Source organism: Labrus bergylta, chromosome 22, assembly GCF_963930695.1.
Source record: "Labrus bergylta chromosome 22, fLabBer1.1, whole genome shotgun sequence".
Classification (NCBI taxonomy): Eukaryota; Metazoa; Chordata; class Actinopteri; order Labriformes; family Labridae; genus Labrus; species Labrus bergylta.
In genome coordinates, this window is record NC_089216.1 from 10756467 (window position 1) to 10774682 (window position 18216).

The 18216-nt window shown below is 40.4% G+C and overlaps 1 protein-coding gene across 1 annotated transcript in view; it reads left to right on the plus strand.

The window, feature by feature from the left end:
• Positions 1–18216, plus strand: part of LOC109993387 (phospholipid-transporting ATPase ABCA1) — a 149627-nt gene that overhangs the window by 73825 nt on the left and 57586 nt on the right. Inside the window, exons 30-34 of the mRNA XM_065950220.1 lie at positions 1228–1355; positions 5500–5598; positions 6154–6343; positions 15843–15937; positions 16566–16671. Of these exons, the coding sequence (XP_065806292.1) occupies positions 1228–1355; positions 5500–5598; positions 6154–6343; positions 15843–15937; positions 16566–16671 (618 nt within the window). The remainder of the gene's footprint in view (positions 1–1227; positions 1356–5499; positions 5599–6153; positions 6344–15842; positions 15938–16565; positions 16672–18216) is intronic.

Here is an 18216-nt window from a genome sequence, read left to right on the forward strand (position 1 = left end):
ATTAATGTGCGCGTGTTATTACAGCAGCCCGGCCTTGTTGTTGATTGCATCAGTCATTATGTAGCGCGTAATGACAGTGAGGGGGTAGCTCAGGGAGGGGCTGATGAAATTGATCTTGCTTTGATTCTTGTGCTGTCATGCTTAAACACATTAATATGCATAAATATCACCCATACAGCCTACAGAACGTATTTTCTCTTACTCCTTTAAAGGAGACCAGCTACAATTGAATCACTCTGTATCCTTTTATTGAAACACCACATTCTGTATACAGTGAACACGGCCCGTTTCTACAGTTACAACAAGAATACTGCTCTTGCTCTCTTTTCACAGATATGTAGAATGGTTTGGTTTAGATTTTCGGACTTGCTGGAGTTCAACAGAAGTGATGAAATGACAAACAGACATTTCAGTTGTGTTCTTCTCCTCTTGTGGACAGGCCTGGCAGAGCTTGCATTTGACTTTTCACAAATCTGCATGCCGGAGCTGTGATTTCTGCAAACTTAAAACTTGTTAGTTGCTAGTAAATTATGAAGAAACGCCGTCCCCCCCCCCCCCCCCCCCTTAGGATATTCTGGTGAAGTACAAAGAGTGAAACCTCTGTGTGACTATTTACCCTTAGACTCACGAGAAACAGATGAAAACGAGCGCTCCTACGTTAAATGTAATGAACAAGAAATGACTGAGTTTTCGATGCGGACATTTGCGGAAGGGTGAATTTAACTCCACTTCGGATCTGGACAAACAATCGCTTCTCCAGCTAGCCTATTCTAAAATCTGGCAACAGATGAGACTACAGATTGAAAAAGGGATGGGTCTTTGTTGGATAGGGCGGCTGAAGAGAGACGGAACATGTTAGGAGGATAGAGTAGGGGATGACATGGTGGGCCAAGGTGGGATTTGAAATCCACAGACTGGATCCAGAATCCATGAGGACTGTAGTCTCTGTGCATGGGGCGTGCAACATAACTGCTTAGCTATCAGTAACAATGCAGTGTGTGGGAAAGGGAACTCTTGACTGGAAGACCTTTAAATGATACAAAATGTGTCCATCATTTTCAGAGTCACATATCACGGTGAGACGTTTGCCGATTGGGTTTTCGTCATTTAAATTGATTTAACACAATTCAGACAGACGATTTGATTGGGACATTCTCAGCACTGAAGTCTTAAGCAGGGCCGCTACAATGAGCTGACTGTCTTCAAATGTGTCCCCTGTTTTCTTAGGTGGTTTTGCCTGCTGTTTTTGTGTGCCTGTCACTGATCTTCTCGCTCATTGTCCCACCATTCACGGAGTATCCGAGCCTGGAGATGCAGCCCTGGATGTATGGTCTGCCTCAAACCACCTTCTACAGGTAACCACATTTTGATATCGTATAGAAGCACTTCTGTGTAGTTCCTCATACAGCACAGATGTTTAACCTTTACACATTTTAATCGACAATTACAGATGTGATATAATCTAACTGCTGTTGCTGATTTAAAAGTATCAATAATAAGATATATTTCCCTCAGGCAACACTCTCTTCAAAAGCTGTTCTTAGAGGGGCAGTTTATTTGTAATAGTTAAATTAATGAGCAACAAAAGCCAACAATAGTCTGTGAGGAACTTCAAGTCAAAGACAGAAAATCCAAGGAACAAGACGTTACAGTACTTCTGCTGTTGTTTGATGGCTGAGAGTTTTTTTTTTAGTTTTGTTTTTTTTGCCTCTGCTGCTGAGGTCATCGATCTGGGCGCTGTCCCCTTCTTGGCGGCAGCTCGCTTTTCTGTCATTGAGAATCTGCAGACGTACTAGGTGACAAGCCACAGCCTTGGTGGACTTCAACACCCACTGAGATCAAACGTGACTTATGGCGGGGGGGGGGGGGGGGTGTGGACACAGAGCATCAAAACAACACACAGACATGTATCACACTGTATGGCTTGTTAAATAATATCTCCCCTATCAAGTAGAAGATTTTAAAAAAAGAAAACGAGATTTACTGTATATAACACTTGCTGAACACTTGTTTCTTTTATAAGATCTTATTGTTACAATTCATCCACTCTCAGGAGTGAGAACAACATTGCTGCAACATCGATTCCTCTCTGTTGTAACAAAAGAGATGAGTCACTTTTTTTCACACATTTGTATTTTTTGGATGTTGTGCCTTTATTGTAGAGAGAGGACAGCGGATAGAGTTGGAAATCAGGGAGAGAGAGTGACACGCAGGAAAGGAGCCACAGGTCGGACTTGAACCCAGGGCCGCCTGCTTGGAGGACTATAGCCTCCAAACATGGGGCATGTGTAGTAACCATCAGGCTACATATTTCATCTTCTGTCTTAACCTCATCTGGTCTCAGTATTCACCGAGTAAAATGTCCTTCTGACACAAAGCTGTCAGTGCTTATTCACCCTGCAGGTATTCCATTCCCCACGGCAGCACTTTGTAATAGTTCTCTTTAAAGATGTTCCTACAGCTTGAAGTAGATCTGTTTGTTAAATCGTATATCTATCAAACAGCTTGTCAGCAAATGGAGACAAAAATAACATTAATGGAAGAGAAAATATTAAATCTAAGGTGCTGTGAATGCTGCAGGATAAAAACTGAGACATCAACAAGACAAAATGAAGTTTGTCTCTTTACATGATCCCATCTAGTTTTGAACGTGTTTGCGTTTGTTCAAAAAGGAAGAAACTGTGTCTTGTGTTATAACATGAATCAAGCTGATTGTGTTTACACAAGCACAGCAAGCAATGATCATGTCTTACTTACTCTGTTGAGCCTTTTTGATTAACACTATGGTGAAGACTTGAACTGATGCAGTGAAATACATTCAAAGAAAATATCATATCCTCTGCTACTCAGACAGAGAGCTGCATTTAGCAACATCTGAATGCTCTATAACCCTTACAACTGTGGTGTCATGAGACCTTTTCTGTACAGCCATTCTCAAGGTGAAGATGTAAAAGCCCATTCCCTCCCGATCTATCATGGAAGACACTTGTCCTTAAAAGAGATTCATTCAAGCAAAAAAAAAAAAAATCACAAAGATTTCAACAAACTGGGAGGGTTTTTTTTTTCAGGGCTGAAGTGTAAAACTTGAAATGATCCTCTGTGTTTTTGTACTGCATTGAAAACGCTTTACAGGACTTGGGACAAATATTTTTAAGGACTCAGAAAGAACAATTTTACTTTTCTTCTAAACTTTTTCCTTTCCTGTTTACAGTTTGCAAACAATTAAGCTCAAAACAGCTCAATATTGTTCCCTGTCTTTATGTACTCAAATTCATTCAGCCTGTTTCCCCGTCCACTGTGCTAACACATGGAATAAGGTGTGTCTCTCTCCATGGTGCTGAAATAGTCAAAGACAGTCTTTTTGCTGTTACGTATTGTACATTTATTACATGAGGTGTACATGGATTTACCATGAGCACTAACAGCCGTATTGAAGTGCAACAGCATAAAACCCAGAGAACAACAACTATTAAGGACCTCAAAACCTACAAAGACACAGAGATATTATCTTGCAACACCCACTCCCAACATGGCTACCCAAAAATTGTTACTGATCCAAACTTGAAATTAAATCTGGGCTCCCAAAGCAAAAGGTTTCCAGATTCATTCAGGGCATTTAAGAGGCTGCTCCCTGACATACTTTTTTAAAATGATCTCAGCGAAAGTGGAATGATTTTACATTCAGTTTTTCCCTGGAATCCCTGGAAACTTCTCTCACATTCCCTCTGGCCAACTATATAAAAAAAGAAAAATTCCCTCTCACTCTCTCTAACAAATCCTGCTTGAGTCATTAAAAGTAGATTCCCATCTTATCTTAAAGTTTATTCAGAAGAGAGTTATAGCTCTATTTATATCATTAATGATCCATTGCAAAGTTCAAGAGTCTCTGAACCCTGCTTTCTAGTGACTATATTATCGACAGTTATTTACACCCAAAATACGATATCAGAGATGCTCCTCCCCAAAGGTTTTATTCTTAGTGTGTCAAAGTGCGGCCTTCATTTGACTTTCTCCTAATGTCGTCTCAGTTCTTACCTCTATGATGTTTCATTTTGTCTGAATGAGCCATTCATTAGTTCCACTGCCTCTGTGTATATGCACAAGTCTTCATTTTGGAACTGTCCAATAGTTTTTATTACCTTAAATAACGTGCTAACCCAGCCATTGTTAATTGCAAAACAGATGGCTGCACATAATCCATTTTTACAATCGGACCACTTGAATTGCACTCGCTGGTGGTCAAGGAAATGACCGCGTGACCTTCATGGAGACGCCTCTAAATGAGACAATGAGCACTGTATTAATCCACATGGTTGGCTGGGCTGTGGCTACAGCTGGCAGGAAGCCATCATGATGGTCTTTATGAAACACTGTGTTTTAACTCCCCCGGTACCCTTAAGATAAAGGGCAGAGTGTGTGTGGTTAGTAATGAGAATGGAATTGGAGTGGGAAGATTGTTTAACTGAGACACAGGGCTTGTATCTGTACAGGACACTCTGATAATAATGAAAGGCTGTGAAGAGTCTGTACTGTACACTGAATCTTCAACAGGCTACTACAGGTTCATGCTTGGATTTATATTTTGACTCGTCAGCCAAAGAAAAGTTAAAGTAGACAATCATTTCCCTTCCACTCTTGGTTAAGATAATCCAAGGAGCATTGCTATCAAGCACACACTTGACACCACCTTGTCCCATCCCCAGATATTCTTGCAACATTACTTGACGGGCCATTTTAGATGTCAAGATACATTTAAGAGTAATGAGCATCAAAACTCCTGTGCATCGCCCGTATGAAACACATAAAGGGTCTTGTAAAATCTTAAAAAATAGTGACAAGAGACGGATTGTTAAAATCATATCCAATTTTGAACGAAGAGAAATGAGAAGACTTGAAAAGCCTTAACCAGTTGTGCCGTATCACTGTGAGTCAACATAATGACACATTTCATGTTTTTGTCAATCAGGCTTGTGCACATACAAGAACTTCTCACATGTCAGCAGATATCTTCTCCGACTCAAAGTATATATCTGTCTGACTGTAGTGATTTCAGGACCTCGAGTATCAAAATGTCTTTGCTTTTCAAACCACAGATAAATGTTAAAAGTCAAACTCGGCATGCTTTGCTTCTCCTTGGTGTAAATCAGCTCATATCGACTCTTGACTGACTCATCTCTTTTGAGGATCTGTGATCTTGACTCAGCGAAGAAACTCAAAGAAGTCTGGTTGCAAATATCAAATATTTTAGATCATAAGGGGCGCACAGGTTAAGGTTTTACATCGATTCAGCTGTTGGGAGGAAAGTTGCATCATGGCTTCACCGAATGGAGACATGGTCCAAGCTTCCTCTATAACTTCTGTTTGTAACTGAAAAACATACTGCAGCGTATTTTTCTTCCATTGACTTTGTCATAGATTGATTGATGCTCTTGGATTAAAGTGATGTGTGTACTAGTTTAACCTTATTGCACCTATGTTTCATATTCCCAATATCTACAGCAAAGATCTGCCAGATAATGCTGAGGTGTCTCGGGTGGTGGAAAACTTGGTGAACACGCCTGGCTTTGGGACTCGCTGCATGAATGGAAACCCAATACCGTGAGTGCTTCTCCAAGAATGACATAATAATGTTAAAAAGTTGTGTTTTTGCCCATGCAGTCATGCTAATTGGAAATCTGCAAGCTGTAACTATGAGGCTAGTAGTCATAATGTGTTTGTGCAAGAGGTTTAAAAAAAGCTGTTGAAGAGTGATGTAACCGGGGACATTGAAAATGATTGCTGTGAAGTTTTTAAAAACCAAACTATCATCATTGTCAGACTTTCATAAATAAGGAACAAACCTCTTTAAATTTAAAGTTAAATTGGAAATACTGCTGAGAATATAGTTTGAAAGAGTTTTTTCATCACCGGCTGGCAAGGGCTTATTGTTCTCGAGTTCATCTTTTATTTAGCTTTCTTTGAAAGAAATATGTGACTCGTTTAATTTTTACATAATTTGTTAAATAAAAACCTGTCCAATGGAATTAGATGTTCTTTTAATATACCTAATCAAATCTCTGCTTTAATTTGACATGAGATAACATGTTAATTGGGAGGAAGGGGAAATTATCAGGAATCAAGCACTCATATTTCCTTAATTTCTTTTCTTCTCAGGAAATTACCATGCTCCTCAAGTGGCTCTGATTGGTTCACTCCATCGGTGGACCAGTCCATCACTGACATCTTCCTGAACGGAAACTGGAGCATGTCGAACCCTTCCCCCTCCTGTCAGTGCAGCACGCCTAAGCGGACCATCATGTTACCCGACTGTCCACTTGGTGCGGGGGGGCTCCCTCCACCTCAGGTTAGTCCTTTACTCTCAAGCTTTTGAGCCTTTTTTTTTAATAGGAGCGAGGTAAAGGTAGTGTGAGCGACAATTATGTGACATTCAAGGTCAAAGTTTTGATGCCCTGGAACAGACGCTTTGTCCGACTGTCTGGGGTCCTTCATAGAGACGGTTAAAAACTGCTAGAGCCACCTGCGGTTCTGCTTGTGGCTACCTTAGCATCCTGGACCACCTACTGTATGTGTGTCACAGTTCTATATACTGCATCAAAGAGAGACATTTTCTAAATGTAAGAAATACAAAAATAAGTCAGTGACACATCTGTGCACAGGAAAATGCTAGTCATGGAAGCTTTTGGCTCGGAGTGTGAAAGACCCAGTCAGCATCATTTTGATTTGAAACCGTTAAGGTACTTACTAACAAGGAATTTGCATTGCATTGCAGAATGTAAATCAGCCTTTTGTGCTGCCTCCCTTTTTATGAGCTGGGGGCCTGAAAGTCGGTCCAAAATTGATTCGACTGAAAGTCCACTGAATTTGCCGTTGAGAATGATTCAGCTTGTTCCCCATACTAAAAATTCATTGAAAATATCCCCACAGTGTTTCCTTTCCCAACCTTCATCCTCGCAGCCCCTTTTAGGACATTTTATGACATGCACTGCCCGCAAAGACTCTGAAAAGAACCTTACTTTTTGCTGCTCACAACGGGAGTCCTGGGAAGAGGTTTAGGTATTGCCCCCTCTACCAAGAAGCCAATACCAATCTTTTACAGTCCATTACTTGAACGGAATACATGGCCAATTTCAGCGTGGGCCAAAGGTGCACGGTCTGACCTGCAGAGGCTTGATCAAGGCTAGGATCGATGAGCAAGTTAGAGACCCTGTGTTCCTGCCTACCAGCCCCACCTGCTGACTGAACCAATCACTATAACGAGACAAAGTAGTGTCTCAGTTGGAGCTAACTGGTTCACAGCGCTGTGTCCAAATGATAATGAGAAATCTAAGCTTGAGAGGGAATAGACGGAGAAGCTGCCACCTCCACTCCACTGTCATTTTTATCAGAGATGGCTGTTGTCTGTTTGCTCAGGCCGAGTGGCATGCACCTGCCTTTTAAGAGATCTAAATTTCTCATTCTAGCCCCTCCTGAATCTGCCAGTTTTTTTTCCCTCTCTGGGTCCTCTAATGGTGAAGTGTTTATTTGTGGTACTATAACTCAAATGGAGGGTGGAAAGGAGCAGGGGGAGCTCTGGTGTCTGATACCTGAGATTTGGCTGCAGAGTTATGATTTCACACTCTCAGCCTGGTTTTCATTCAGACGAGCAGTCTCTGCTGATTGGTGCTTTGGGTGAGCCTTGGCACTCCTGTGATAATGCACAGTCATGGTGCAGATTGGATAGATTTTTGTTCAAATGCGACAGCATGCCAGACAAACTGTTATTTGGCAAACAATCTGTAAGCCATAACAGATGTCTTTGTCAGACTAAAGCAGAGTTTATGCAAATGACTTCAAGAACTTTCAATCAGAATAATTTGTAGACATTGGAACCCAGACAGACTGAACTGTTGGTGTTAATGAAATGCAGAAGGGGATGCAGCAAATAGTGTGTGATCAGGTAGGATATATGAACAACGAAATAAAGAAATAAAATGCCGATTATTGTCTTCTATTTATAAATTGCTAAATCTTAAGTAACATAACATACCCTCCTTTGTGCCCAAGTCGATCCCTAAAGATGCCCACATCTTCTAAAGTAAGCCTACACCCTCACCCTGGTGGCAGATAGGGACTGAATATGATGTACACTCACAAACAGCTCTTTCAACAATGCAATTACACTGAAAAAGGGGACAGCAGACATCATGTGTCATACAGTATGTTACACAATCATTAATGTCATTAAAAAAGCTAATCATAACGGTAGATATTTCTAAAGCGTTGCCATTTAATTTCATAAACATGTAACGCTCCTGTGAGTAGTTTATCCAGTGACCGTTATGTGTTGACTATGAATTGTTTTACACTGAATTAAGTTTTAAAAAAAAAGCTTTTTGTATCCACAATACTTAATACTTGATCAAACCTGACGTTCGGAATCTGAGTTATGCCTTGCTGCAGTTAAATATCACTAATAAGTGTGTTATATGTCTATGAGGAAATGCTCAAACTGTCCGTTTAAGGAAATTCAGCAAAGTGGTTGTGACGTAGTCAAGCTTCATTCTCTGGAGATATGTGCTTTAGAAGGACGAACGAGACACCCATTAAAAAAGAAACACTGGAAAGTTAAAATTACACCGTGTGAAACAGCAGGGCTCATTTGCCACTCTTTTCTTTTTCCTCCGATCACCTATACATCCCTTATACAATATTCCACAGCATGTAACATGCCATTTCACAACCTCCACAGATCTGTAATGCCTCGTTGAACTTGTGCAGGCCTGGCTGTGAGCTCCTTCCTGTGACAAGGCCATCCGGGGCCACATTAAAGTAGAAACTGTCCAGGTATCGTGTTATGGCATGATTGTGGAGACAGTCAAACAAGAAAGGCGCCCTTTTTGTAACCTTTTCCTTTCCCTTGACATACAGCTCTATCTTCTGACAGCCCTGTCAGGGACTTCTCCATTAGTTCAGCTGCTAGTTGTATCTAAGTGTCTTCCTGGTGCAATGCTACGCCATTAAGGTCTAACACATTCTTCATGTTATTATTTTTCTCCTTTTTTCTGCTTCTTGAATTCAAAAAGCATCTTTCTTTTAATCCAAGTATTGCTCAACCTGAATCTCATAAATGTTATTTCATAGGGCTGTCAAACGATTTTTTTTTTTATGGAGAATAATCGCTTCATTTCAAGAGTTGATCGCGATCAATCACATTTTTAATCACATTTGAAATTCTATAATTTTGCATTTAAAAATAAAAAGCTTATCCACGGTGCACCTAAAGGGACAAAACAGCGTGGGATTAATCTCGATATAAACTTAATATAAGACCTTAATTAATTGCGATCAATAAATTAATGCTGACAGCCGCTATAGTTTTATAATGTTCTTGTACTTTGCTACGTCACTTCTTTGGGACTTTATCTTATATTTCTTTAAGGAAGTTGGGCCTTCTTTTCGAAAAAAAAAAAAAAAAAACCTGCCTCCTTGTTTCATTTTCTTGCATCATTTCCCCTTTATTTACAACAACAGATTGTGTCCCCATCTAAATCCTGTAAACGGATGTTTAATGGACTCTGTTTTTTTTTTTCAAACAACCTTGAGGACATTGAGTTATTATCATGCAACAATAATAATGCAAGTTTTCCACAATGGCTGACATGATTTAAAATGTAGAATAAGAAGCCAAGAATACAAAAGGAGAAAATAGAAAAAGCCAGCAAGAGGAGGAGAGCCTTTATTTCATATACATATGCAGTTTACAGTCACAATTCTCCGTGCATCACCTTCCTTTTTCAGAGTGCAACACTATTTATTTGGCAAGGGACTTCTTTTGTAACGCAGATAGCCAGCAAGCCTTTCTGCCCCTTTATTTCATCATCTGAAACCTTGAAAGATTTAAACCAGGCGGGTAGTCTCAGAGGTCACATAGTTGAAAGATGAATTGACTTGATTTGCTTGATCATAGCACTTTTTTTTCAACATGAAAGGATAGATGTGAGTTTACAGATCACTACTGCAGTACTTCTTCATAAATGACAGTGAATAACTGTATTTAACTCCAACCAATAACCCTACATACCTCCGTAACCCTTTTCAACCCTCAGCTGAAAAATGTAATCCACCAGTGGGCCATAAGCAATAACTTAGAGTGAAATATAGTGCAGTGTATAAGGTCAAGAAAAGCGACATATATAGTGTTATATAGTTTGGCTGTCATGCTCATATATAGTAAGCAATCTTTAGATTGAGAGCATTGTTGCTTGGTGAGGGGTTTGATAAATATTGTAACAAGCATGAATAAATTAAGATGACAAGCACTTTTGAGAAGGCAGGTGCATGGGGAAATGTGCATTGATCAACATTGCTGCATGCTCACCTGCAGACTTTGGCCCATTGCGTTGGGTGGGTGTAGAAATTAATTCAAGTGCAAAGCAGAGACCACCCACAGTGGCGGCGCACACAGTGAGGATGTATTCCCTTTGACCTGAAAGCTTCGCCCCTTTTGAATAAATCATGACAAAGTGTACCAGCCTCCCCACTACTTTTTCTTTTGTATCTTTCATGCTGCCCATCCTTGGAATATGCCCTTGAGAAGCCACAGAAAGAAGAAAAAAAAGACAAGCGAGAGAAAAACACGGACGCCAAACCTGCGGGAGCTTGTGCGAGATCATTGTTTCCATGGAAATGGCAGGCAACAGCCAGCCCATTATCAATTCTAAGGTATTGACTCTCGTTCACTGGTCATATTTAACCTTCATAGATGAATCGGCTGTCATGCGTGCCGAGGAATTGATAAAGCCGCCACGTTCACCGAATTACGATTGATGTCTTTATCATTTGGAGACTGGCCTAACTACGGCTTGCTTGCAAATTACTCTCCTTGGGCTCATCTATCAGGCAATTGAAGGGTCAGCATTGGTTTATAATTTGCTTTGAAAAAAAAGGCATAGCGTCCTATGACTAGCATTTCCAGTTTAGTTTGTTAGTTGGAGAGTATTTGTTGTTGGAAGAAAAAGTGATGATTAAATGATGAGGCACGAGATATTGTGTTTCTATGGTCTAATTTCATCATGCATGTCAATGAAACCACAAAGAATCCGTAATATGAAGTTGTTTTTTTATTTTTTATAATCCAACATCTGTCAGCAAGGAACCATTCCAACACATCAGCTCCCAAAACCACTCCAGTCCAACATGGCAAAAAAAACAAGAGGCTGACACATCCTTTCTCTGCCGGGCCCTTTTGATTTGTCACTTTCACTCCCAAACACCCGCAGATCCATTTTAGTGTAAAACCACCTGTCCAGAGGGCATCCTCTCAGCAGAAGGCGGGAGATGCTCAAAAAACAAAGGCATGGAGGTCAGTGAATTGCGAGGTGAAGCAAATGGGCGAATGCTTTCTCTTTGTTCTGGCTAAAACGAACAGAAGGGGACTGGATGAAAAATCTGTCGCCGAGGTGGATGTTTGCAGAACTGCCAGAGCAGAATTGTTCCTCGCGGATGGTAATGGGAGTGATTGTAACCCAGCGTGCAATTGAGTATGATTGTTGTGATGTGATCGTATTGGACGTTATCACACAACACAATGAAAAGGTGCTAAAATGAAGAGCAGCTCCTGAAATACTCGTGTGACAATTACACAATAAAGCATCTGCCACGTCTACTCAAAACACATCAAGTTGTAATGAGTGGAATGATTTCACAACCACTTCAAGCACACAGAAACATGTTGATACGCCATGAAACAAAAAGAAAAAAAACGGATCAACACCTTGTGAAGTCAGAGGGCGAGTGATGGTAAGATGTGTAATGGAAGAAGATTCTGTTTTCTGCAGATTGCTTTTCGTTGTGCATACTAGATTCAATTTGAATTGTACCTTTGAGGTACAGCGTGATATCAACTCAGCCAAGATTAATATGAACGCGGCACAGTCTCGTATCTCTCCAGAGCTCAAGTGTGCCAGCTCATTCAACAGATTTGATTACTCCTTAGTTTACATTTCCCTCACCCCTGTTTGCTTCCCCAGCTATCAAACTACAACTGTGTGGCAGAAAGAACTGACGTTATGTACCAGCATGCCAAAGCACACTGAAGCCGTTCAGGTGTCGCAAAACCACGTCATGTTCCCATTTCAGTCTTTTTGATAGGGGGATGTGGACCAAGGCCAAAATAATTAGACCCACACTGACAGTATTCTTGGGGTATAAAGTCATTGTACACACAGCAGAGAGTAGAAGCTCTTATTTCCGGTTCTGTTTGTTTCCAAGTTTCTGTGGCTTTTTCGAAAAGGGAAGCATGTTTGTTCAGAGATAAGCCAAGGTTGCTGCGCCGTTCGTCCTCCTTATCTTTGATTCATAAGCCAGATGGGTTCTCGTCTTCCTCTGCTTTCTCTTTCTGTTTCTTCTGTGCTTTGTGATTCCAGTTCTCCTCCTCTTCTTCGTCTTTTTTTTTTCACTTTTTAAATTATGTTCCTATCCTCTACCCACTCTTTTTCTCACATCTCCTTCTATTTATTTTGTATCAACTTCTTTGATCTTCATTCTAATCTGCCTTTATTCCTCTCCTCCTTTTTATGTTAGCTCAGCTTCTCCTCATCTCATTTTCTGCAACTTCTTTTACCCATGGAACAGCACTACCATGTGGTGAAAGATCCAAACAGAGTGACTTTCAGTAAAAGGAGTTTTGTACGGATGTGTTATGCTGCCACTCTGGCAATAAAGTGTAATTATTATTGTCCTAAGATATATTCATGTTATAACGTATAACTTCTATTCTAAGAACTATCACATTATAACATCATCAGTTTCATATTCCAACAGTACAGGTTATCACTTTGTTACGTTAAAATATCTTGTTATTACAATATACTTTGAACGTGAAAATAACTTATAACAATAAAAATAGCACGTTATTATTTGATGCTGATCCTTATTTTTATATCCCACAGTGGCAGCATTACTCTACCTTGACATCAGCTGTTCTATAGACTTCCACTGGATTGTTCGATTTAAGTAAAAGAGAAGGTATACACTCAAAAGTAACAGACTCGGTGCGCTGGTGGCACAGTGGTTAGTGTGCGCGCTCCAAGCGATTGTCATTCCCGACTCTGTCTCCCTGATTTCCGACTCTATCCACTGTCCTATCTCTCAATTAAAGGCACAAAAATAAATCTAATAAAAAAAGTAATAGATTCAACAACACGCCATGTAGAGTTAGGATATGATACAATAAGATTAGATGAGATATGAGATCATTTAATGCCATACAATGTCGATACAATGTCCCCTGTCAACCATTATATCAAATCAAGATGGAACTGTTGATTTTAACGATCCATCCCATCGCTGATTAACTGAAGAATATAAAATGCACTTAAACAGGTAAAGTGCAGGATTCATGCATTCATCCACTGCAAAGGTGTGTTGGTTTCACCTCTTATCATGCTTCATCTCTTTACTTCTTTTTCATTACTTTTCACTGCCTTCTTCTTCTTCTTCTTTTAGCCCACTTTCAACCCATTTCTTTGCCAACAGACTTCCATTCATGTTGCCCTCATTCATGTTATAAGTGCCACTGTAACGAGTCATGAAGTACTGACACGATGAGTGAAATTGGCAGAAAGATAAGTTGGCTCTGCCTTTTTTTTTTTTTTTTTTTTTTACATTTTTATTAAATTATCTATATTTGGTACCAGCAGATCGAAAAATTGTCTTCCACGAGTCAGGATGCAATATATCAAATATGTCCCATGTTGATCTGTAACGCCGTGTGTAGCCAAAGCATGCACATCAAACTGTTTTACTGAAGGTTATATAACCAGTATAATTATGCTGAACATTCAGAACTGTTTTGGAGTCAGAGGTCTTCACTTTATTAAGAATCACTCCCCTAATTAGCATAGTGTTACCTCTCTAAATAAGCAGGGTGAAAACAGCTTGGTGTCGAGCGAGTGTGCGCTGGAAAGTATCAGTCCACACATGGTGGAGTGTATTCACTGCCGTGTGTCGTACCCTCCCCTTAATTGGATGTTTGAATGTACCCATTTATCCACAGAAGGGCATCTAATTAGGGTCCTTTGACATTAGACACAGCTTTCGTAGCTTTGTCGGGGGGCTACATTTCCAGCAGACTTCCTGCAGCCGGCCTTAATTGACTATTATGATAAGGGTTGAGAGAACGTGTTCCATGGTCCTGTGAACACATACCACCTGCAAAACCCTTTTTCATCTTTTGCTCTTCAGTTTTGTTGATTTGTATCTAGTGGATGAGTTTTTATGGCTGGCTGAGCAGTAACGGCTGCAGCGGTCAGCCTCCCTGCTCGTGACGCTTCGCTACACACAGGAAAAGTCAAGTGCTTGGTCTAAAAGTTTTACCTCCTCACTTTAGTTAAAGAAAGGTCATGCAACACATTGCATTAGAAGTCATGTATCTAAACATTTGGATTCTTTTTTTCATTTTTAGGACCACTGGAAGTAACAATTTCTTGTGTTAAATCTTAAATCTGCTCTAAGTTTGAGTGGAAAGTGTACCAAGCATATATGAAGACACCCAATTAAAAACCTAAAGAAGTCTTTTAGGTGATAATATTTCGACCCCTCAGCTCCCTGACCAAGTTGTTCAATAGCCGGATAAGAATGATCCGGATTTGGGAATCAATGTTTTTGGTATCAATGATCAGGTAATCCAGTTCACTTGTGTTGTGGTTTTGCATGAAGTAGATTTGTTTCACCTCTCGTCTGAATGGTGTCTTCAGTTCTAAACTATCGGGTGGACGGCGCTAACATCCAAGCCCCTGTGGATCATTAGCATGTGTGTCAGCCTCGAGCATCAGCAGAGGCTTCAATTTCTAGCTCCGTCCACCAATTAATATAGAGCTGAAGGAGCATTTTGGAGGATCGGTGAAACGTCTTCAAGATCTTCAACCAGTCCTGTTGCCTTTGGATCAGGTTTCAAATTTACCATCATTTGGATGACTGACATCCTACATAGGTTTGATCAACATTTACCTGTTGCAGAATTTAATTAATTACCAAACCCAGATAATCAGTGCTGTATTAACGACTTGATACTGTATTCTTTGTCCACAGAGTGCGCCAGAAGGAAAAATCCTTACAAATGTTGCCATTGATTTGATTTTCAGGCTATTAAATGAAAGATTTAACGAGGATGAAATCCTTTTTTTTTTTCATAACCCTCCGAGAGCTTGAGAAATGTTGTGAGTAGCAACATCCTTGCAATTATTTCTTTGTTTGACACACTTGAACGTTGTTCTCACATTTTGTTCAGCCTTGTCCTTGGACCAGGATCATCCAGATAAATCAAAGTTATTCCAATCTTACTCAACTGTTTGAACAACCCAAAATTGTTTGGAATCTTTTAGAACTTGTTTTTTTGGTTTCCTGTTCTGCACCGTTAATGTTTTTGATTCTCTTTGGACACCCTCTGCGACCTCATTTTCAGCAGAGAGAGAGAATTAAGGATGAGAAAATATGTGGTGATTTGGGATGAACAATTGTGGCATCGAAGGGTTAGGGTTAGAGACCATTTTATTTTATTTTGAGAGACTTACAAATGAAAACAGAGCTGAAAGGGGCCCACAATCTTGGGTTTCAATCATCAGGTTGTAAGATAATTCACAAGCAATGTCGCCACATGTCGCTGGATGTGTACAAAGACAACCGCTGGGTAAAAGGTTCAAACCCTCGATGTTGTAAGCGAATAATGTGGCTGTTATACATCATAACTTATAATAATGGCCCCAAGTTGCAAAAGGAAAAAAAACTGTTATGAAGGAATAAGCTCAATGTCACTTAAACAAAGATCAGAAGGTCAACACATTTTTCTCTTCTCTTTTGATCAGAGGGTTCAGAACACGACCGACACACTGCTGGATTTAACTGGGCGGAACGCGACAGACTTACTGGTCAAGACTTTTGAACGCTCCGGTAAAACAAGGTAAAGTGTGAGTGTTGTGAATATTTCCACCACCACTCCAAGTTTCTCTGAGTGCAGCATGTGAAGGGCTCTTTGTTTGCGCGTGTCACAGTGCATTCACGTATCTGGTTGCATTTTAGAGACCAGTGACTCTGCTCAGGCACTTTAGATTTGGTTACATGTCTATTTATTTGATTTTTTTTGGACACAAAGAGAGGCAAATTACTACCTGGGCTGCTGTTGTGATGCTGTTGCATCCTCTTTTAGAAGGTCACTTAAGTGTTTTATGAACAAAAAGGACACAATCCAGCACACTGTGATGACATTTTCTATCCGTGCATGTTTTTGCAGGAGTCATGCTTTGACAATATCCTGCTGGGCCTCCATTTGATGTGCTTCATTTTAAACTATGAAACTATGACACATGATTAATCGTAGGTATTTGTTCAACCCAATGATTGACTGCTCCCAAACAAATCAAACTGTTTCTACTCTGCCTTTGCTTTATGTCTGTCTCTCATGGTGTTGCTTTCCAGGGAAAGTGTGTCAATGTGTGGGCGAGTTAGTACATTCTTGATGTTATTCGTTCGCTCTTACCTCCACTTGAACCTCCCTCTCTTTCTTCTTTTTTTTTTTGCTGCCTCTTCAGGTACGGAGGGATCTCTGTCGGAGCAGTCAACTCCCAGGTCCGTCTGACCGAGGCAGCAATCGAAGCTTCATTCAAGGATCTCAAAGACCTATTCAGTTCATTTCAAGTACGTTATAAACATTGACACGCTCTGAGCCTACCCTGTTGATACTCTGCACTATGTGATTATCCCCGACAGTAATGCTGAAAATCCTCGATTGGTTCATAAAACCAAGGACACAAACACCTGCCTGAAATCATTACAGTCCTAAGCCCTAATATGAGCTTTGTTCATATCAGGGTCTTATTTTCAGAAACTCTGAACAAACCTGATTGAGTATTATGTTAGAAAAAAATCTCCTTTTTAAATATTCCTCCATAAAATGTCAACTTTTCAGTCATGCTAGCAGCACTGGGCTTGGTATGGAAGCTCACTCTTTATCAACATGTATTGACATTGTTGATACTCGCTGCACATCACCATGATGCCCTGTTGCCATGGTGAAATTAAGTATCGGGCCTCCGTTAATGGTGGCTTTTATAGTTGTGGTAAACACGCTGAACTCAAAGCAGCCGTTCTGAAACGTAAACCTCAGAGTTACCCAGCTCAGACTCAATAAACTCCGAAGTTGGGATTCGGATTTGGAGTTTGTTGAGCCTGCTTTCTGAAATAGGGCAGTGATCTTCAGGGGTTGAATCAAACAGACTTTTGTGTTTTTGATCCTTTTTTCTCGGGTGCCATAAATCTGTTAAACCGCCTCGGCAGTAGTGCTGCACGATTCTTGCTGAAGTGTTTCTTTACAACGTGATCTTGCACAACGTGATCACGTCTCAATCAGCTGATCTCGACCGGTTAAAGGAATTTTTGGCCTATTTCATATTTTGGCGGGCTGACTCTGGCACGGTTAAAAAGCAGAGCCTCAAGCTGGTTCTCAAGCTTCAGGGCTTTTTTTTTTTACCTGATTGCGTCTCTGCAAAATGGCAGACAGCATCTTAAATCACCATGGCAACAGCAGGTGTTCCTGTTTAATATGTCTTCCCCCTCTACTCTACACTCGGGATATGAACAAGAGAAAAGTTGGAAGGAAAAAGCTGCAGACTTGGAGCATGCCGGGGAATATTTTGTATTCTTTAGCCGTCTTGTTAGCTTGTATAAATTGTAGATGCTGAGTATGCGTGTGAGAGAGCGACAGCGTTTTTACCACTGATTGCAGTTGAGCTGTGAATATGAGAAATACACATAGATCTGTCTTTAACATCCGTCCGTGGGACTTTTCAAAAGGAACTTTATTGACAATTGACCATGCTCACTCCTGATTTAGCAGTACAGTGTGAACACTCTGATCGTTCCTGACAATCTTCTTCAAATTGAAGATGGTGAATTCTCCTAACACTACTTAAAAGTTACCCCGACGCTCATTTTGTCTCCTATATTACATGTTCTTAAATATGCTCATCTTCTAATGATGCGAAGCGTCCACGCTAACGGTGAATCCATGCAGAGAGTCTTTACTCTTCCGAATATTCCAACAGGCCAGGTATTGCTTGGACACACATTGTCATTGATTCATCATCAGTTGTTTGATGTAGTCACTTCAGGGGTGCATTAAATGTTTGGATGGGTTTTGTGGCTGCAGACGACATTGTTACGGACTGATTTTCTCCTGTCATG